Source organism: Hemitrygon akajei, chromosome 1, assembly GCF_048418815.1.
Source record: "Hemitrygon akajei chromosome 1, sHemAka1.3, whole genome shotgun sequence".
Lineage (NCBI taxonomy): Eukaryota > Metazoa > Chordata > Chondrichthyes > Myliobatiformes > Dasyatidae > Hemitrygon > Hemitrygon akajei.
The window spans coordinates 72,975,467-72,997,465 of NC_133124.1; the positions used below are offsets into that span (position 1 = coordinate 72,975,467).

Below are 21,999 nucleotides of genomic sequence, written 5' to 3' on the forward strand. Positions count from 1 at the left end.
TTCTAGTTTGGGTATTGAGCAATGAGGAAGGGTTAGTTAGCAATCTTGTCATGCGAGGCCCCTTGGTTAAGAGTGACCATAGTATGGTGGAATTCTTCATTAAGATGGAGAGTGACATAGTTAATTCAGAAACAAAGGTTCTGAACTTAAAGAAGGGTAACTTTGAAGGTATAAATCCCCAGGGCCAGATGGTCTGCATCCCAGAGTGCTTAAGGAAATAGCCCAAGAAATAGTGGATGCATTAGTGATAATTTTTCAAAACTTCTTTGATTCTGGATTAGTTCCTGAGGATTGAAGGGTGGCTAATGTAACCCCACTTTTTAAAAAAGGAGGGAGAGAGAAACCGGGGAATTATAGACCGGTTAGTCTGACATCGGTGGTGGGGAAAATGCTAGAGTTGGTTATCAAAGATGTGATAACACCACATTTGGAAAGAGGTGAAATCATTGGACAAAGTCAGCATGGATTTGTGAAAGGAAAATCATGTCTGACGAATCTTACAGAATTTTTTGAAGATGTAACTAGTAGAGTGGAATGGGGAGAGCCAGTGGATGTGGTATATTTAGATTTTCAAAAGCTTTTGACAAAGTCCCACACAGGAGATTAGTGTGCAAACTTAAAGCACACAGTATTGGGGGAATGGTATTGATGTGGATAGAGAATTGTTTGGCAGACAGGAAGCAAAGAGTGGAGTAAACGGGACCTTTTCAGAATGGCAGGCAGTGACTAGTGGGGTACCGCAAGGCTCAGTGCTGGGACCCCAGTTGTTTACAATATATATTAATGATTTGACGAGGGAATTAAATGCAGCATCTCCAAGTTTGCGGATGACCTGAAGCTGGGTGGCGGTGTTAGCTGTGAGGAGGATGCTAAGAGGATGCAGGGTGACTTGGATAGGTTAGGTGAGGGGGCAAATTCATGGCAGATGCAATTTAATGAGGATAAAATGTGAGGTTATCCACTTTGGTTGCACGAACAGGACAACAGATTATTATCTGAATGGTGGCCGATTTAGGAAAAGGGGAGGTGCAACGAGACCTGGGTGTCATTGTACACCAGTCATTGAAGGTGGGCATGCAGGTACAGCAGGCGGTGAAAAAGGCAAATGGTATGTTGGCATTCATAGCAAAAGGATTTGAGTACAGGAGCAAGGAGGTTCTACTGCAGTTGTACAAGGCCTTGGTGAGACCGCACCTAGAGTATTGTGTGCAGTTTTGGTCCCCTAATCTGAGGAAAGACATTCTTGCCATAGAGGGAGTACAGAGAAGGTTCACCAGATTGATTCCTGGGATGGCAGGACTTTCATATGAAGAAAGACTGGATCGACTAGGCTTATACTCACTGGAATTTAGAAGATTGAGGGGGGATCTTATTGAAACGTATAAAATTCTAAAGGGATTGGACAGGCTAGATGCAGGAAGATTATTTCCAATGTTGGGGAAGTCCAGAACGAGGGGTCACAGTTTAAGGATAAAGAGGAAGCCTTTTAGGACCAAGATGAGGAAAAACTTCTTCACACAGAGAGTGGTGAATCTGTGGAACTCTCTGCCACAGGAAACAGTTGAGGCCAGTTCATTGGCTATATTTAAGAGGAAGTTAGATATGGCACTTGTGGCTAAAGGGATCAGGGGGGTATGGAGAGAAAGCAGGTACAGGGTTCTGAGTTGGATGATCAGCCATGATCATACTGAATGCCGGTGCAGGCTCGAAGGGCCAAATGGCCTACTCCTGCACCTATTTTCTATGTTTCTATGTGTGCCACTGCTCCAGTTGGGGTTTGGAGCACCTCCCATTTGCAGCAAAAGATGGCTGTGGGCATCATTAATCTCCCCACCAGAATTTTATTGAAGTTAGCATCACAAGTTCTTCCCGAGCTCAGTTTGTGGCACCAACTCCTTTCTCAACCCACTGAGCCAGACTGTACCGATAGCTAAACTAGACACTCCTTCAGAGAGAGAGGAGAGAGGAGAGAGAGAGAGAGAGAGAGAGAGAGAGAGAGAGAGAGAGAGAGAGGAGAGAGAGAGAGAGAGAGAGAGAGAGAGAGAGAGAGAGAGAGAGTGTGTTTGTGTGTGTGTGTGTGTTGCAGATGTTTATAGAGACAGGGAGGTGTGCAGGGACCAGAGGGGATTTACAGAGATGGGGAAGGTTGTAGGGGTTGGAGATGTTTATAGAGACAGGAGGTGTGCAGGGACCAGAGGGGATTTACAGAGACAGGGAGGTGTGCAGGGACCAGAGGGGAATTACAGAGATGGGGAGGGTTGTAGGGGTTGGAGATGTTTATAGAGACAGGGAGGTGTGCAGGGACCAGAGGGGATTTACAGAGTTGGGGAGGGTTGTAGGGGTTGGAGATGTTTATAGAGACAGGGAGGTGTGCAGGGACCAGAGGGGATTTACAGAGTTGGGGAGGGTTGTAGGGGTTGGAGATGTTTACAGAGACAGGGAGGTGTGCAGGGACCAGGGGGGATTTACAGAGACAGGGAGGGTTGTAGGGGTTGGAGATGTTTATAGAGACAGGGAGGTGTGTAGAGACCAGAGGGGATTTACAGAGGTGGGGAGGGTTGTAGGAGTTGGAGATGTTTATAGAGACAGGGAGAGGTATAGGAGCAGGACAGTGTTGTAGAGACAGTGAAGGGTGTAGGGGCTGGTGTTTAGAGGTAGGGAGGTGTGCAGGGACCAGAGGGGATTTACAGAGGTGGGGAGGGTTGTAGGGGTCAGAGATGTTTTACATAGACAGGGAGGGGTGGAGAGTGTTACAGAGAGCCATGGATGTAGGGGCTGGAGAGGGTTACAGAGACAGGGACAGGTGTAAGGGCAGGAAGGCCTTACAGAGACTTGGAGGGATTGGGAGCTGGACAGATTTATAGGGCCCATGCCTTCTCCCAGAGAATTATCCCATCAATCACATTCCTACCCCTCTCCCTGGATCCATGCACTTCCTTCTCTTCCCCCCTCCTACCAACTATTTGCCACCAGCTTACACAAGGGCTAATTAACCAACCCACCCACCTTTGGAATGTGGGTGGAAACTGGAGCACCCAAGGGAGACCCACATAATCGCAGGGAGAACGTGCAAAGCCCACAAACCCTCCCCTTCCTGGGACTCCTTTCCCCCATGCCCCCTTGCTGAGCCCAGAGCCCCTACCTGTGAAGCAGACGGGGCATTTAAAGGTGCCCCCCATGCCTTCGAAGCTGTGTTCAATGAGGTGACACTGGAGCTTGGCAGGAGAATCAAAGGTCTGGCTGCATAGCTTGCACTCGTGGCTCAGGCCTTCCTCTAGAGGAGAAATGGAGAAGATTGTGAATACAGACGTCTGCTCATTGGCCAGCAGGCCACTCGGTGAATCGCAGGGTTATTCTTTGTGTCAGTAAGTAGCTCTCACCACCAAAATAATCCACGCCGATGATTTTGATTTTGATTTATGGTTCATTGACCACTTACAAATCTGACGGCAGAGAGGAGGAAGTTTCTAAAATGCTGAGAGTTGGTCAGATGAGTGACAGAACATTTTAAAATCATGTCCTTAATGTTTAAGTTCCATTTGATTGACAGTTGGTCAGCTAGTTCCTACTACAGACCAACTTATGGAAAGAATAATTAAAACATTGAAAGCTACCTAGAATAATAAAGTAACACGACGCAGAACCAGGGCCTCTAGTCCAACTCGTCTTGTCCATGCCCATGTTTGGCCCGTTTCCCTCTAATGTACCTGCCCGAGTGTCTTCAAAATGCTGTGAACGTACCATCCTCAACCACTTTCTCAAGCAGCTTGTTCCCTAAATGCACCGCCCTCTGGGTGACAGAAGTTACCCCTCAGATCCCCTTTAAGTCTTTCCCCTCTCACCTTTAACCTATGCCACCTAGAATCAGACTCAGAATCAGGTTTGTTATCAATATCCTACATCACTTGAAATCTGCAGTTCTGTGGCAGCGGTACAATGAAAAGACATAAAATTAGTATAAATTACAAGATGAATAAATAGAACAAAAAGAAGCAGGAATAACGTGGTAGTGTTCATGGACCACAGTATAGGGGAAGAAGTTGTTTTTAGTTCCCTGTCCTTGGGAAAAAGACTAAGTGCATTCATCCTATCTATCCTATCATATTTTTTACACCCCTTTAAAGGTCACCCCTCATTCTCCTTTGCTCCAAGAGATAAAGTTCCTGCTTGCCCAACCTCTCCCAATGATTTCAGGTTAAATATATGTGAAGAATCTTTGCTAAGCAAAAACACAGCTGACACAAGACTGCTTTGTCTGTAAAGAGCTTTCAACAACAAAGCACTGATGACTATGATGCCTATTGATTATAAAACGTGTGATGGGTTCACATAGTGATCCTATTAAAGTAGCACATCAAAGCTGCTGCAGAAAGGAACTGGTGCTTGTAGGCAGCTCCTGATGTCTGACTTGATTTCCTTTAAATCACAGGCTCTGCAGAGAACTCTCCTGCACTGTGCCATCCCACACACGTCCAGCAGCCTCACCACCGGTATTCACAACGTACTCGCCGAATTGAACAGATAGCATCATTTCATTCTCACTCCACACGGTCCGGGGATCAGAAATTAAATCTGTTCAAATTTCCTTATCAACCCGTGACAGCTTTCTGAAGGAAGATGTCTCTGCTCTTGCCTCCCTATTACCCACCCTCCTCAAATGAGACTGGAAGCAATTATCAGCGTCCTCAGACTGCAGACTTATTGACGATACTCATCACAAACAGTGACAAGTTTAGGGAGAAAAATCACATACTGAAAGTAAGATTGAAATGACAGTGAGGTGTGGAGGATGATGTGGGAGGGAGGGTCTTACAGTCAAGAGGTAAAATAAAACCACAACATAAAGAATGCAAACAGGGCAGGAGATTAAAATCTGGCCTAGGGCTACTTCGAACAGAAACTGTGCAGAACACCTCTGGATTTCAGTGTCAGTTTTCCAGGTTCTCTTCACCTCAGCTGCCAAGGGCCTGTTCACAAATGACAAATCTCAGCCATGTTCTCCCTCAGTATCACCCCTTCCACATGGTGAGACATCCCCTCAGTACTGCCCCTCCCACAGTGTGACCCTCTCTCAGTACTGCCCCCTCACAGTGTGACCCTCCCTCAGTACTGTCCCTCCCACAGTTTGACACTCCCTCAGTACTGTCCCTTCCACATGGTGAGACATCCCCTCAGTACTGCCCCTCCCACAGTGTGACCCTCTCTCAGTACTGCCCCCCATAGTGTAACCCCCCTCAGTACTGCCCCCCACAGTGTGACACTCCCTCAGTACTGCCCCCCACAGTGTAACCCCCCTCAGTACTGTCCCCCCACAGTGTGACACTCCCTCAGTACTGCCCCCCCAGTGTGACCCTCCGTCAGTACTGTCCCTCCCACAGTGTGACACTCCCTGAGTACTGCCCCCCATAGTGTAACCCCCCTCAGTACTGCCCCCCCACAGTGTGACACTCCCTCAGTACTGCCCCCACAGTGTAACCCCCCTCAGTACTGTCCCACCACAGTGTGACACTCCCTCAGTACTGTCCCTCCCAGTGTGACACTCCCTCAGTACTGCCCCCCCACAGTGTAACCCCCCTCAGTACTGCCCCCCCACAGTGTAACCTTCCCAGTACTGCCACACAGACAGTGTGACTCTCCCTCAGTACTGTCCCTCCCACAGTGTGACACTCACGTAGTACTTCCCTACCCACAGTGTGGTATTCCCTCAGTACTGCCCTTTCCACAGTGTGACACCCCCCTCAGTATTACCCCTCCCATATTAGCCACAGCATCTATTTGCTTGAACATCTTCGGAACTGGAAGTTCACAACCATCTCCATTTCAGTGCGATTGATACAAATGGGTGTGTGCTCCGTCCACCAGACTTCCTGAAGTCAATGATCAGCCTTTATAGTTTTGCGAACATCGATGGAAAGGTTGTTGTTCTTACATTGATGGAATCCAAGTACATAACATCTACCTGTTCTCCTTTATCTACCCTGCGGGGTGAACTCCCTATTCGAGCCACAGCACACACTGATAGTTTTCCCAAGCTCTGTGTCACAAAAGGGAAGTGGCAAATTGAAATTCTCTCACCTAAATGCTACAGAATCCCAGGACTCAGTTGAACATTTGGAGCTGAGAGGGAGTGAATGAAATCGAGTGATGATGCTTTGGGCTTTGAGACTCCCAGAGAACTCTGCAAAGAGTTGTGGACACAGCTCGGAGCATCACTCAAGGTATGGTAGCAGTTAGTGTGACGCTGTTATAGACTGGCGCATTCTGGAGATCAGATTTCAATCCTGGCCCAGTCTGTTCTGTAAGGCGTCTCAGTATGTCCTTCCCACAGAATGCATGGGTTTTCCCTGGGTTGTTCTGGGCTCCTTCCACAGTCCAAAGAGGTACCAGCTAGGTTAACTGGTCATTGTAAATTGTCCCTGATTAAGTTATGATTAATTGGGGTTGTGGGGTTTCTAGGGCAGCAGGGCTCGAAGGCTGGAAAGGCCTACTCCGCACTGCATCGCTAAATCAAATCAAAATCACGAAAACCAGCCTCCCCTCTCTGGACTCCCTCTATACTTTTCACTGCCTCTTTAAAGCAGCCAGCATCAGCCAACGCCCCGCCCGCCTTGAACATCCTCTCTTCTCCCCTCTTCCCTCTTCCATCAGACAGAAGATGCAAATGCCTGAAAGCACCAGGCTCAAGGACAACTTCTATCCTGCTGCTATCAGACTCTTGGACAGACCTCTCATACGATAAGATGCACTCTTGGCCTCACAATCTACTTTGTTATGAAATTGCACCTGTTGACCATGAAGCATTATTGCAGGAAAGCTGCATCCATCATCAAGGACCCCCATCACCCAGGTCATGCTCTCTTCTCACTACCGCCATCAGGAAGAAAGTACAGGAGCCTCAGGACTCACACCACCAGGCTCAGGAGCAGTTATTACCCCTCAGCCATCAGGCTCTTGAGCTAAAGGGGATAACTTCACTCATCTTCACTTGCTCCATCATTGAAATGTTCCCACAAACTATGGACTCACCTTCAAGGACTCTTCATCTCATGTTCTTGATATTTATAGATTATTTGTATATTATTATTTCTTTTTTATATTTGCATAATTTGTTGTATTTTACACACTGGTTGAATGCTTAGTTTGGTGAGATCTTTCATTAATTCTACTATGGTTATTATTCTATTATAGACTTATTGAATATGCCTATAAGAAAATGAATCTGTATATGGTGATATATATGTACTGTACTTCAATAATATAATAAGCCAATACCAATACTAAAAAATGGCCTGATAGCATTGGATTGCAGATCAGTCACAAAATCATTCTTTTGTCTCATATTTCCCATTTTGTTCCCTGTCTGTAAATGTTCAAACTGTTTTTGATATTACATTTGAAAAGCTGTCAGTATACAAGTCTTTTAAACACAGGCAGTCATTGTAAATGTTAAAGCAAGATTTTGAAATAAGCAGACCTGCTCACCGCAGGCTTAATTGTTGACATAAGGTTGCACCTTCCTTCAAATGTTTGTGAATATTTGACATTCCTCTAATTTTGGTCCAAGTCAGGTTAATTCCCCTTGTGGCACTCAGTATGTTGTGGAGAGCTCCTCCACTGTAACCTCAGTCCATGCAGCTGTAGATTAGATAGTTGGAGGGAGATGGTGTGGACCGGGGGAAGCTGCACAGGGCAGAGGGACCCAGCGCAGACACAGGAGACTACAGATGCTGGAACTTGAGGCCAAAACCAAAATGCAGGAGGAACTCAGCAGGTTAAGCAGCAACTGACGGGGGCAAGGGAACTGCTGACCTTTTCGATGCAGGGTTTCAACCCGAAACTTTGACTATTCCTATCCCCCACAAATGCAGCTTGGTGCACACTTATTGGAGTTCAGACAATTGAAAACTGACTTTATTAAACCTTCCAAGATTCTGCAGGAGGAGGGTAAGGGAATGTTCTCCCCAGTGAAGTGATGTAGGCCAAAGAGGCAGAGGTTTAGTGCAAAGGGGTCGCTCTTTCCAGATGGAGAAGAAGAGGTAGAATTGGCATTTTCTCCCTGGGAGACTTGTGCAGATGGAGTCATGGAATGTGATCAAGGTTGTGGGGAACTTACATGTCCATGGGGAGCTGGGGATTACAAGGAATAAGGAGAGAGATAGAGCTGAGACCAAGCCCAGAGTGGTTGCATTCCTGGTGAACGATGGAGCATGGAATCTGAGTGTCCAACCCTTATCCTGCTTCTTATATTGTCATCTTTCTAATGAAACTCTTTTCTCTTTCCTAAATGAGGCAGCAAAATATGTTGATTGGATGTGGACGAGGTGTAAGTTTCACCAACAATTTGTCCTGGTCCTACCACTATGGCTAAGAAAGCTTACCAGCGTCTCTATCTAATCAGAAGTTAGCATGTCCCTGATGACCCTCACCAATTTTTACAGATATAGAAAGCATTCCAGCCTTGTGCATCATGGCTTGCTATGGTAATCGCTCGGCCCGTGACCGTAAGAAACTACAGAGAGTTGTGGACATGGCTCAGTACATCATGGAAAGCATCTTCCCCTCTATCTACATTTCTCACTGCCTCAGTAAAGCAGCCAGCATAATCAAAGGCTCACCCACCCCAGACATTCTCTCTTCTCCACCCTCCCATCAGGCAGTAGAAAATTCTGAAAGCACGTACCACCAGGGTCAAGGACAGCGTCTATCTCACTCTAATCACACTCCCTCATACGCTAAAAGATTACTTCTTGATCTCTCAATCTACCTCATCGCAGCCCATGCACTTTATATGTTTAACTGCACCAAACCTTCCCTGTAACTGTAACAGTATATTCTACATTCCCTTTTCTTTTGTATTACCTTGAGGCAGGTATGTATGGAATGATTTGTCTGGATGCCACACAAAAGTTTTTCATTGTATCTCAGTAAATGCAACAATAATAAACCGGTCCAATATTGCCTCTGGTCACATAATTTTCATATCAATTCTGGTTTTCTTTTGCCCTAAACTTTCCTTGTTAAAGTGGCCAAAAGGTCAGGGTAAGACCATACAATCTCTCCCACTGCCTTCAAACACTCAGGAATTCTTTAGACTGAAACTCTGACAGAGCTAACGGTACATGGTGCTCGCTGTCAGGAAATACACAGAGTATATTTTGTTTTTCTTGACAGTATTAGCTGTGCAGCATTAGTCTGTCAGCTTTAAAAAATATAGAGACAGCAGCAGTCTGTACGGTCCAGAGCATTTACAACCCGTTCTCCTACAAGTCACGTTACACCAGAGCATAGAATCAGGACAGAGACACAACCTGGCCCTTCACCTGTAACCAGCCTGTTGGTCTAGATATCCAGGATAGCCATACAACCCCCCCCTCCATATCAAGTTGGTTGGTAGGAAGGACAGCAATGTTAGCATTCATTAAAGAGGACTAGAATATAGAAAAAGGATGTAATGCTGAAGATTTATAAGACATTGGTCAAACGGCACTTAAGAGTATTGTGAGTAGTTCTGGGCTCCACATCTGAGAAAGAATGTACTGGCATTGGAGAGGATCCAGAGGAGGTTAACGGGAATGATCCCAGAAATGAAAAGGTTAACATATGAGGAACCTTTGATGGCTCTGAGCTTGTTCTTGCTGGAGTTTAAAAAAATGAGGGGGATTTCATTGAAAACTGCCAAATATTGAAAGGTCTCAGAATGGAGGGACATTCCTTTAGAACTGAGATGAGGAGGAATTTCTTTAGCTAGAGAGTGATGAATCTGTGGAGGCCAAGTCATTTGGTACATTTAAATCGGAGGTTAATAGGTTCTTAGTCGGGGCATCAAAGGTTATGGGGGAAAGGCAGGAACATAGGACTGAGGGGGGATAATAAATCAGCCATAACTGAATGGCAGAGTAGAATCGATGGACTGAGCAGCCTAATTCTGCTTCTATGTGTTACGGTCTTTTGGTAACCTCTCCCTTCTCTTGTAATAGCCCTTTGAGATCAGGAAGACTTAAAGAGTGCTCAGTCACAGGCTCTTCCTGATTTCCATCGCTCTGCTGTTAATGGCAAAGGCTCCAATAAACCTTCACTGGAAGCCCATCCTGAAATCTTGTTGATTTTCTACCTCTTTCTTACAACCTTCCTGTCACCTCGGCTGGGGTCAGACTAGAGTCAGTGAGCACAGAAACAGGTTGTTTATCCCACTAAGTTCATGCCCATCATCAAACAAACACTTACATGGCTCATACACTAATCCCATTTTATTCCCCCCAGATTTTACCAGTTATTCGTACCTGGGGGCAGTTTATAGTGGCTAATTAACCCAGAAATCCGTGTATCTTTGGGGTGTGGGAGGAAACCAGGGCACTTGGGGAAATGAATGCGGTCACGGGGAGAACGTGCAAACTCCACATGAAGGACTGGCGATCAGGGCTGAACCTGGATTAATGGAGCTGGGAGCCAGCTAACAGGATCACTGTGACGGGAAACAGCCTTGGATAAAGGTCAGACCGAGCTTGCCTTCTACCACAGAAACACTTCTCTGGTAGCTGAGCTTCGACAATATACCAGAAGCTTGACACCATCCACAACGGCACTTCATCCACCACCTGAAACTCCACTCAATTTATTTAGCAACACTGCTGGAATGTACAGCAGCATCCACAGGAACTGTGTAAACACAAGTTGCTGCTGCATTGATCACAAGAGTGAGTGAGAGAGTTATCAGTAGCAGACACCCTAGTCTGGAGATGTGAGGATCAGGGAAGAGGTGGCAGGATCAGCCAAGGGCAGACGGAGAGTACAACACCATGGTGTAGTGCTTGTACTGCGTTGAAATTCATGGTCTGCCTGCATTGTCAATACTTCGCAATTGTTCTGTACAACTCGATGGGGATTAGAGCAGAGCTGTGTCGAGAAAGGAATACAAATAATGGAGAAAGATTCTGCTCTTTTCCTCTCTCTCCTTTCTGATGCCATCAGGTGATCTTAATCTGCTTCAATAACTGGGTTAGGGAATACACAATAATTCTTGTTACTTGACAAGAAGTATATTTGGTTTTATCGTTCTGCATCACAAGTAGAAATCAACAAAAGTTAACACTGGAGGCTATTCAGCCCCTCAAGTCTGGCCCACTACTCTATGCTCATTCCTAGGAATGTTGCTGGCAGTGGAAGCAGATACGATAGTGATGAGACAGACACAGGGAATGCAGGGATATGGGTCATGCGCAGGCAGGCAGAAGGGATTAATTTAACTTGCTGTTTTGTGCAGCACAAACGTTGCGGGCCAAAGGCCATGATGTTATAACCATCACTACTTAGCCATGACATTGCATTTATCAGGATTAAGTTTCATCTGCCATTTTACCAACTGATCAATATCATTCTGTAGTCTAAGACTTGCCTCCCACTTTCAACAATGTCACTAATTTCATGCCCTCTGCAATTTATGAATCACATCTCCTATACTCATGTCCAATTTGTTAATGTGTATAATAAACAGTAAGTGTCCCAGCACTGATTCCTGTGGTGCACCGCTGGCCACAGGCGTCCACCATCGCCCATCACCTTGTCAATATTGGATTTAATTTGCCTAGGATCCCATGGACTCAAATCTCTTGGGCCATTCTTCCACGTGGGACCCTGTTAAAGGCCTCACTAAGTCCACACAGACTACATAAACCACACTGCCTACTAACAGAACATTCTGTTACCTCTTGAAAAAATTCAGTCAAATAAATTGGTCAGGCAGGATCTTCTTTTCAGAAAGCCACACTAATTACCTGATTACTCCCTGTGTGTCCTACTCACACCTGGGGGCAATTTACAGCAAGCAACCAATGTAGAAGAAAGAAGACAGAAGAGTGCAGGACTGATTGCTTACCCTGTTCCTGCCTCAGTTTTACAAACTTCAATCAAGCCTCACCTCAGCCTCCACTGCTCCAGAGAATTCTACCCAAGTGTATCCACCCTCTCGTGTCCTCTCATCCAGGCAGCATTTTGCACCCTCTCCAAAGCCTCTTTGTCCTTCTTGTAACGGGACCACCAGAAATACACAGAATTCTACCAGACTGCTCATTTCTGGGATATGCGAGGAAACTGAATCAGCTACTTGGGGAAAATGGATTAACTCTACGCAGACAGCACCAGCACCGCTCGGTTCTCTGGAACCACGAAGTGTCAATTCTAGTTGCTGGGCCATTGTGCTGACTTAAGTTGTTCAGGGGCAATTACAGATGTCTTCATCAGTAATATATGTATCAAAACAGCCGTACAAACCCTGGTCAGTCCACAGCGTTGAACAACCAACTCTTCACATATTGGGAGCGATGTCAATCAAAATATAAGGGATAGCAGATGTTGGAACCTGGAGCCACAAACAACCAGCTAGGGGAATTTAGGATGATAGAAACATCCTCCACCATCACCTACCACCCTGTCGATACTGGATCGACAATTTTGCCAATGTTCGAATGTGAAGCAACAGACTTCCAGCTAGACAGCCGAGCAGCATCTGTGGAGGGAAATTGATGTCATTTCAGATGGAAGGTCCCGACATGAAATGTTGACTACTCATTTCCCTCCACAGACGTGGCCTGACCCATTGGGTTCCTCCAGCAGATGGTGTATTGGGCAAGATGTCAAGACTTTTGAGGAGGGAGAAGAAGAGTCAAGAGACTGCAGCGATGGGGAGAATAGTTGAGGAGGGCTGTGAGAAGAATCCGCAGCAGAAAGAGAGTTATGGTGGTGAATAGGACTGAGAGTCAACACAAGAGCAGCTGCAGCCCATCATGGGAGAACAGTGGGGAGCTCAGTGAGGTAGCAAGGAGCGGGACACAAAGGGATTTCAGAGATGTGGGATGGTTAACGAGTGTATGGAGTAGATCCGGGCGGCCGGGGAGATGAGAGTGGAGTGGGAGTAGGTAAGACTGAGTCAACAGAATAGATGGATAGAGGGCAGAGTGTGGAGATTGGCTGGGTAGGAGGGAGAGCAGGGACATTTGGCAGGTGGGCAATATAATCCTGGAACTAGGATATTCAGAAAACTGACAATATCAGCCTGTTATGACTCAAGGGAACAGGCATTTAATATCTGCAGAAAAGCTTCTGCTTAGATTCCAGGGGAAGCAGCTGAACAGATGCATAAGATCCTTTAGACCACCAATGGCCTCATTAGCAGCAGTCTCCATCCAACATCCCGACAGGTAGAGGCCAGGTTCCTTTGGAAGGCCAATAGCTCTCATCCAGGGATGGCTTTACAGGATTAGACAAACTTTATTTGTCACATGTATATCAAAGTATGAAAACATACCATGAAATGCACTGTTTGTGTCAACAACCAAGACAGTCCGAGATGTGGTGGGGGCAGCCTGCAAGTGTTGCTACGCTTCCGGTGCCAACATAGCATGCCCACAACTTACTAAACTTCACTAAGTATATGTCTTTGGAATGTGGGAGGAAATCAGAGCTTCTGGAGGAAACCCACATGATCACGAGGAGAACATACAAACTCCTTAAAGACAGCGGTGAGAACCGAATCCCGATCATTGGCACTGTGAAGCGTTACGCTATCTGCTATGCTCCTCATATGCACACAGCCAGCTCTGTGACCATCTAGAAAGGGGCTGAGCCCTCTGACCCTTAGGTGCCCGGAGTTTAGAACAAAAAGACCTGGGCCTTGTATCTTGGACACGCCTGCAAAGACATCATTTACATCACTTACACTGAACAGAAAACATCGATGAGGCTGCATTTGGAATATTGTGTTTGGTGTCTTGGTCACTCTGCAACAGGAAAGATAACATTAAACTGGAAAGAGTGTAAGGGAGATTTATGAGGATGTTGCCAGGATTCAAAGGATAAAGTTCTGGAGAGAATTTGAGCATGTTGGGTCTGTTTTCATTGGAGCTCAAGAGAATAATGGATACTCTTATAAGGGTCAAGAACTAGAGGGGACACATTTAAGGTGAGAGGGGAGAGATTTAATAGGAAACTGAGGGGCAATCCTTTCACCTATAAAGTGGTAAGTAAATGGAACAAGCTGCCAGAGGAAGCAGCTGAGGCAAGTACTTTGACAACACATAAAAGGCATGTGAACAGGTCCATGGACAGGAAAGGTACAGTTATGAGCCAAACATGGGCAACTGGGACTAGCTTTAGGTGTGAAGCTTGGTTGTGATGGACTAGTTTGCCAAAGGGCCCGTTTCTGTGCTGTAATACTAGAAGATTTTGCTAATTTCCTTGTCTGGCCGATTAAGTGACAACAAACCAGAGACTGTTAATACACAGGGAAAAGGACTGCAAGAAGAAAATGATAGGAAGTCTGAACAATGAGATGTTCAGATATGGCCGTTGGGGATTCCTCAGTCCCATGTCTGGGCAGAGGGCAGTCACGGGAACAGAAAGAGCTAGTCAATTTCCGCTACGTTCTTGCATCCACTGAGAGCAGGCCAAGTCCAACAAGAGTCACAAGGCATCACTGGCTTTCTGGGACAAAGGCCAAGGAGGAGCACTGGTAAATCCTTTAACTGTTTCCTTTCCCTTGGAGAAGCGGAAAGCCAGGCAAGTTGTCACACTGAATGACAGGTTGCAACAGCTTGTTTGTGGGGTTGTCAAGGAAATATTGATGCTTCAGGCACTTTCTGGCTTTTAATCATCCTGGCTCCTACACCCTTTGGCCCATACACATCTTCATGTCTCAGTAACCCCCTTTAGCCTCTATACGCCTCCTTGCTTCTGTATCCCCTTCTGATCCCTACACCCCTCCCTATCTTTGTAACCCTTCTTCTCCTTACACCTTTCACTATCATTGTAAACTCCTCCAGCCTCTATGCACCCCCCGTCTCCGTAACCCTTTGCATCCTCAGCATGCCTCCCTATTTCGCTCCAGCCCCTTAAACTTGCCCCTTCATTTAAACTGATCATTGCTGATCTTTTATCTCAGCCCCATTCTCCTGCACTAACCATTAACATGCCTTTACTAGAGCTGAGACATGTCTGCCAGTCTCCATCATGGTTACACTCAGTTACTGCACACCCACAGGCCACCTTGGGGAGAACCTTCCATAGATTCACCAGAAATCTCTGGCCTGAATGGTGACCATAAGACTCAGGAGCAGAATTAGGCCATTCAGCCCATCGAGACTGCTCAGTGATCTGATCATGGCAGATTTATTTTCCTTTTTAATCCCATTCTTCTGTCTTCTCTCCATAACCTTTAACAAATCAAGAACCTATCAAACTCTGCTTTAAATATACCCAATGACTTGGCCTCCACAGCTGTCTGTGGCAATGAGTTCCATAGATTTAGAACCCCCTGGAGAAATTCCTCCTCATCTCTGTACTGAAGGGATATACTTCTATTCTGAGGCTTTGCCCTCTGGTCCAAAACTCTTTCACTATAGGAAACATCCTCTCGACATCCACTTTATCTAGGCCTTTCAATATTTGCTAGGTTTCAGTGAGCTCCACACCTCATTCTTCTAAACTCCAGTGAGTACAGGCTCAGAGCCAGCAAACATTCCTTAGAGGTTAACCCTTTCATTCCCAGGATTATTTTTGTAAACCTCTTCTGGACTTCTTTCAATGCCAGCAGATCTTTTCTTAGATATGAAGCCAATACTCCAAATGTGGTACGTCTAATGCCTTTACAGTCTCACCATTACATCCTTGCTTTTATATTCTAGTCCTCTGGAAATTAATGCTAACATTGCATTTGTCTTTCTTACCGATGCCTCAACCTTTGGGGAATCCTGCACTAGGACTCCTATTTCTGAATTTGCTCCCTGTTTAGAAAATAGTCTATGCATTTATTCCTTCTACCAGTGTACATGACCATGCATTTTCCTAAACTGTATTCCATCTGCCACCTTTTTGCCCATTCCCCTAATCTGACCAAGTCCTTTTGCAGATTCTCTGCTTCCTCAACACAGTCTGCCCCTTCACCAGCTTCGTATTGACTGCAAAGCTGGCCACAAAAGCATCACTTCCGTCATTCAGATCATTAACATACAATGTGAAAAGCAGAGGACCCAACACAGACCCCTGTGGAACACCACTAATCATCCACATTCAACCAGAAAAAGGTTCCCTTTGCCTTCTGCCACTCAGGCAAGAACAGCCCTTTTACAAACACTGTGACTACTGATTCTAGACACCCCAGCCAGTAGGAAATGGAATCCTGCATTTCCTTGACGAGCCTGTGAGGAATTCAAAGAGGTCATCGTTCATTCTTCTAAACTCCAGTGAGGAGTTCGGCCTAGTCTTCTTGACCACACAGCAAACAGTCACCACACCCCAACTAGCTGAGCTCTTTGTGACACACTTCATGAATTGCCATTCCATTCCCCTGTTCATGGATCTTATGTAGATAGTGAGACCAAATCTGCATGCAATGTCCCAGGTCTGTTCTCAACAGGGCAATGACTATTTTGTCTTCTCAGGCACATAAATCCTCTTGGACTAAAGCAAGTGGATTTGTGTGCTGGAGAACACAAATCCCAGTGCACCACTTGTTTGCTCTAACTACGTTAACTTTCAGTGGATTGTACACGTGGATGCCAAGTTCATTTTGAACACCAGTGTCTTTCAGTTGCCTATTATTCTAAAGACATCAATTTTTCTATTTTTCCCAGGAAGCTATTGACACCTGAGTGGGACTCTGCCCCAGAACCCAAACTAACATCACTTCACAATCCCAACTCTCCCTGTGGGAGTGTGTTACACATTCTCAATGTTCCCTGTAACCTAACTGAGCAACTATCTTATATTAATAAATGTATGAGGAATGTGTGATGTCTTTGGGATGTTATAAGGTGTTGGCTATACCCATTTAGGATATTTTGAGCAATTTTGGGTCCAGAGGAATTTCATGAGAATGATCCCAGGAATGAAAGGCTTAACATTTGCGAAGTGTTTGATGTTTCTGGGATGTTTCTATGCTATTCATCACTGGGAGAGAGGGTACAGCCTCAGGCTAAAGGAGCATCCTTCTAGAACTGAAATAGGGAGGAATTTTTACAGCCAGAGGGTGGTTAAATTGTGGAATTTATTGCAAAAGAGAGATGTGGAGGCCAAGTCACTGGGTGTATTTGAGGCAGAGTTTAATACTGTGGGTCTTTGATGGGTAAGGGGGTTAGAGGTTACAGGAGTAGGCAGGAGAATGGGGTTTAGAAAAATATCAGCTCTAAGTGAATAGCAGAGCAGACTCGATGGGCTAAATAGCCTAATTCTGCTCCTATATCTTATGGTCTAACTCTAGATCTGATCACCCCTGGTGGAACTGTCTTCTCTGATTTCTAATGCATGACAGAACCTGCCATTCATTGCTGTTGTCAATCCCTCCTGTTATAATTAAGTTGGTGTCAAGTTCTTGCATTGAACTGTCACTTTTCCGAACTTTCAACTCTTTATCAAAGAAACAGTCAGTGGGCCATCACTCCAGAGACACTGTCAACAATCAGCATAAATATCCTTTTATCTCATGCATGTAGACAGCTCAACAGTCTACCAATAAAGAAAGCAAAATCATTTCAACATGTTCCGTAATTGTCACCGACTCCCAGTAGATCACTGCTGTTAATTCTCGATTTAATCGCAACACAACAACGTTGTACCATTGGGGGACAGACTATGAAATGTTAGTAGCAAAGACCACTCTCTCTTCCCAACATGTTTGACTGGCAGCTTGAGTTTCCCACCCACCTCAATCTCTCTGCCCTCGTGACTGTGGGAAGCAGTCTTGGCCCAGGAGTCAGAGCCTCTCATTTCTTTTATGAAGGGGTCCCTTGGGCTCAAGGATTACTTACTTTCATCAGTTCAGAAGGGGAGGGAGGGGCCTCATAGAAATGTTCTGAATACTGAAAGGTCTGAATAGAGTGGACGTGGAGAGGATGTTTCCATTACTAGAAGATTTGAGGGCACAGCCTCAGAGTAAAGGGACGTTCCTTTATGAATGAGATGAGGAATTACTTCAACTCAAGGTTGGAGGGTCTGAGGAATTCATTGTCACGGAGGGCTGTGGAGGCCAAGTCATTGTGCAAATTTAAGGCAGCGACTGAAAGGTTCTTGATTGTTAAGGGGGTTAAAGGTTATAGGGAGAAAGTGGGAGAATGGGGTTGAGAAAAAAATCAGTTATGATTGAAAGGTGGAACGGACTCAGACTAATTCTGCTCCTATATCTCAGAGTCTTTTGGTTTTCTTGATTCTGAGGTTTGTGTGGGAGTCACAGATTGCAAAGATGGGCAGTAGGTAACTGACTGGGTAGTTTATGAGGGGGTTCATCATTTCAGATGGGATTGTCCATGCCCCCAGTTATGGTTCTTCATCCCATCCACAATACTCCTTCTCTGCTTTGACTGGTCATGGACCAGAATTCCCAGGACTCAGTGCAGATAGAGGCATTGAGCATAGAACAATGCATAACAATACAGGCTATTCAGCCCACAATGATGTGCTGACCTTTTAACCTACTCCAGGATCAATCAAACACATCCCCCCCACACAGCCACCCGTTTTTCTTTCATCCATATTTTTATCTAAGAGTCTCTTAAATGTCCCTAAATCACCCCCAGCAGTGTTTTGCACACCTCCACCACTCTCTATGTAGAAGACCTTTCTCTGACATCCCCCTGTAAAGTCTTTGAGTCATATAGTCATAGCCCAACTTATCCATGCTAACCAAGGAGTCCAACTAAGCCAGACCCATTTGCCCTCATTTGACCCATTATCCCTCAAAACCTTTCCTATCTACGTACCTGTCCAAAATGCCTTTTAAATGTTGTTACTATACCTGCCTCAACCGCGACTTCTGGCATCTCATTTCACATTATTAACCACCCTCTGTGTGAAAAAGTTACCCCTCAGGTTCCTATTAAATCTCCTCCCTCTCACCTTAAACCTAAGCCATCTAGTTCTTGATTCCCTATCCCCAGGGAAAAAAAACGGAGTAAATTCTCTGCCTTTCTGTAATTTCTCCCTCCTTCCTCCTTCTCTGTTCTTCCATTCCCCATTCTGGTTGCCCTCTCACCCTTTCTCCTCATCTGCATATCGCCTCCCTTTGGCTCCTCCTCCTCCTCCATTACTTCCATGGTCTATTCTCCTCTCCTATTAGATTGCTTCTTCTTCAGCCCTTTACATTTTCCACCTATCTCCTCCCAGTTTCTTCATTCCCCCTTGCCTACCCATCCACTACCCCATCACCTGGTGTCCACCTATCAGCAGCCAGCTTGTAATCCTCCCCCTTCCCCACCTTCTCATTCTGGCTTCTACCCTCTTCCTTTCCAGTCCTGATGAAGGGTCTCGGCCCAGAATGTCAACTGTTTATTTCTCTTCATAGATGCTGCCTGGCCTGCTGAGTTCCTTTAGCATTTTTAGTGTGCTGCAATCATCCTATTTATGCCCCTCATGTTTTTGTACACCTCTATAAGATCATCCCTCAGTCTCCCGAACTCCAAGGAATAAAGTCCCAGACTGCCCAACTTCTCCTTATAGACCCTTGACTCGGGGCAACCTTTCCATAAGACTAGTGCATTCGTTTAGGGAAATTTAGAGCAGCACATCCTTAAATCTTTTCAAAGTAATACACAAATCACTGGAGGAACTGAGTGGGTCGGGCAGCATCTGTGAAGGGAAATGGATTGTTGATGTTTCAAGTTGGGACCCTTCATCTGGTTTGAATGATAGAGGGGAGGTAGTCAGTATAAAGAGGTGAGGGTGAAGGGGAAGCTAGAGGGTGATGAATGGATCCAGGTGAGAAGGGGTGATAGACAGATTGAGGAGGGAGAGTGGAAATAGTGACAGAGGCTGGGAGATGAGAGGTGGAGATGATGGAGAACTGCAAATGGTGGAATCTGATAGAAGAGGAAGGTACTGCATGAAACCAAATAATGGAGGTAGGGAGGACAAATGGGAACAGTGGGGGGTGGAGACCCATTGAGAGAAGTGTGTAGATGATGGGCAGATGGAGTGGGTGAAAGAGGGGAAAGAAACAGGGCGATGGGGATTGGAAGGTTATGGGAGGAACTAGAAGATCAGGAGGAGAGAGAGAGAACAGGGACAGAGGGGAAGCAGGTTACTGGAAGGTGGTGAATTCAATGCTCATACTGTTGGGTTGTAGACTAATCTGTTTGCCTGGGAATAACAAAGCTCAGAAAGAGCATCTGTTTCAGGAGTCTGGATGAGGCCTGTGAGCAAAGTGGCTGTCCAGTAGAGCAGGTGGACAGTAACCAGGGTCCCCTGGAATGAGGCCCACGAGCAAAGTGGTTGTCCAGTAGAGCAGGTGGACAGTAACCAGGGTCCCCTGGAATGAGGCCCACGAGCAAAGTGGTTGTCCAGTAGAGCAGGTGGACAGTAACCAGGGTCCCCTGGAATGAGGCCCACGAGCAAAGTGGCTGTCCAGTAGAGTAACCAAGATCCCAGTGCTGGGGATCTCAGCCTTTGGTTTATGGTTCACTGACCCCTGCAGTGAAGCTGCATAAAACTACAAGGACCCAATGGGGGGGCGATTTGAGGGGACATGGGCTCCTGGTACAGAGTCAGAGAGTCGTACAAATCCCACCCCGCTGAAGCCCTCTGCACTTTGGCATTTCCAGTCGATATAAGAGAACATGCTCGCACTCAGTGTCAGCAAGACCAAGGAGCTGATTGCATACTCTTGGAAAGGGGAAGTCACGAGAATACACACCGGTCTTCACTGAGGGGTTATCAGTGGAAAGTGTGCGCAGCTTCAAGTACATCTCAGAGGATCTATCCTGTCACCAAAATATTGATGCTCTCACAAAGAAGGTGGCAACAGTCGGATAGCCGTTGAATGCCATTCCCACTCCTTTCTCCACCCCAACCCCTCTGTAGCACCTCTACCCTGGAGTAATGAGGGGCCAGTCCTGTGCTCCCCTTGGCCACGTCTCTGTAGAACAGAGAGCCAAATTGCCTCATTCTGTGCTGCACATGTCAAGCAAAGCACTACCATTTCAGATATTTTCCTTTGCTGATCTGTGATCAGGAATGTGCAGACTGCTGAGGCAGATTTAATGTGAGCGGTTGAATGGGAATGGAATAGGTATTGAAAGGAAAGGTAGGTGTGAGAAAGAGCAGGGCTGGTGATTTATAAGAGAGTGCTTTCAAACAGGCTCAGGAGGGTGAATATCCTTTTCCTTGGCGACAAGATTCACTCCTATTTTATATTAAAAACTTATATAAAAACACAATTGGAACAATCCAGAGGAATAATTCAGTCTCAAAGGGTTAACATAATAGTTCTTTAATTTAGCAGAATTAATACTGTTGTGTACAGCAATGTGAAAAGCAATTGCACCTTCTATTTTTTTACTCAAGAGCAGAGCCACAAATGCCAGGGAGTGGAACGAGTTGTCTCGTAGCGAGGCAGAGGCTGTGTTAAGCACTGCTTTGATAAGCATTAAGCATTCCCTGAACACAGCACTATTGCAGTGCTCCAGAAATGGAAGACACTGTTGGGCCTCACTGGTCTCATGCTGGAACAGGTACTCAAGTGGTGCACAGCAAATGTAGATGGCAGGAGGGGGGAAAAGGACGCAATGCAAATAGGATGTGTCAACTGCTCTGCGTGGGGATAAGGCTCCTTCGCAGCCAACCTGGAATAGGGGGAAATGCTCCTATTAGTCTGAGGAGGAAAAGCCTTATATCACTCAGTCAGAGTGCCAGGACTCGAGGGACTGGGTTATAGGGAGAGGGACGGGCTGGGGCTTTATTTCCTCAGAGAATGAGGGGCGATTGAAGTAGAAAACTGAAAAGGCCACAAAGAATTTGCATTTGAAATAACTGGTGCACACCGGTAGACTAGTTAAAGCAGATCCATCTGAGCATGAATTTGGTATGGCTTTTACAATCTCAGTTGATGAGATTACCAGTAAAACTGCATTTTGATAACAGAACGGTGGCGCAGAAAGACTTAATTAAGTAAAAGACTAGGTCCTGATTACAGAAAAAATGATTATCCACAGGTGGAACAGCAAATCCAATTTCCTATTACAA

The 21,999-nt window shown here is 45.8% G+C and overlaps 1 protein-coding gene across 10 annotated transcripts in view; it reads right to left on the reverse strand.

The window, feature by feature from the left end:
* Window positions 1–21,999, reverse strand: part of znf521 (zinc finger protein 521) — a 464,427-nt gene that overhangs the window by 59,006 nt on the left and 383,422 nt on the right. For 9 of the 10 annotated variants that reach the window (XM_073045672.1, XM_073045635.1, XM_073045654.1 and 6 more), the window contains one exon: window positions 3,143–3,274. In XM_073045672.1, coding sequence (XP_072901773.1) covers window positions 3,143–3,274 — 132 coding nt within the window. Of the gene's footprint in view, window positions 1–3,142; window positions 3,275–21,999 lie in introns of those variants that run through there. The other variant, XR_012098951.1, reaches the window with a different exon arrangement.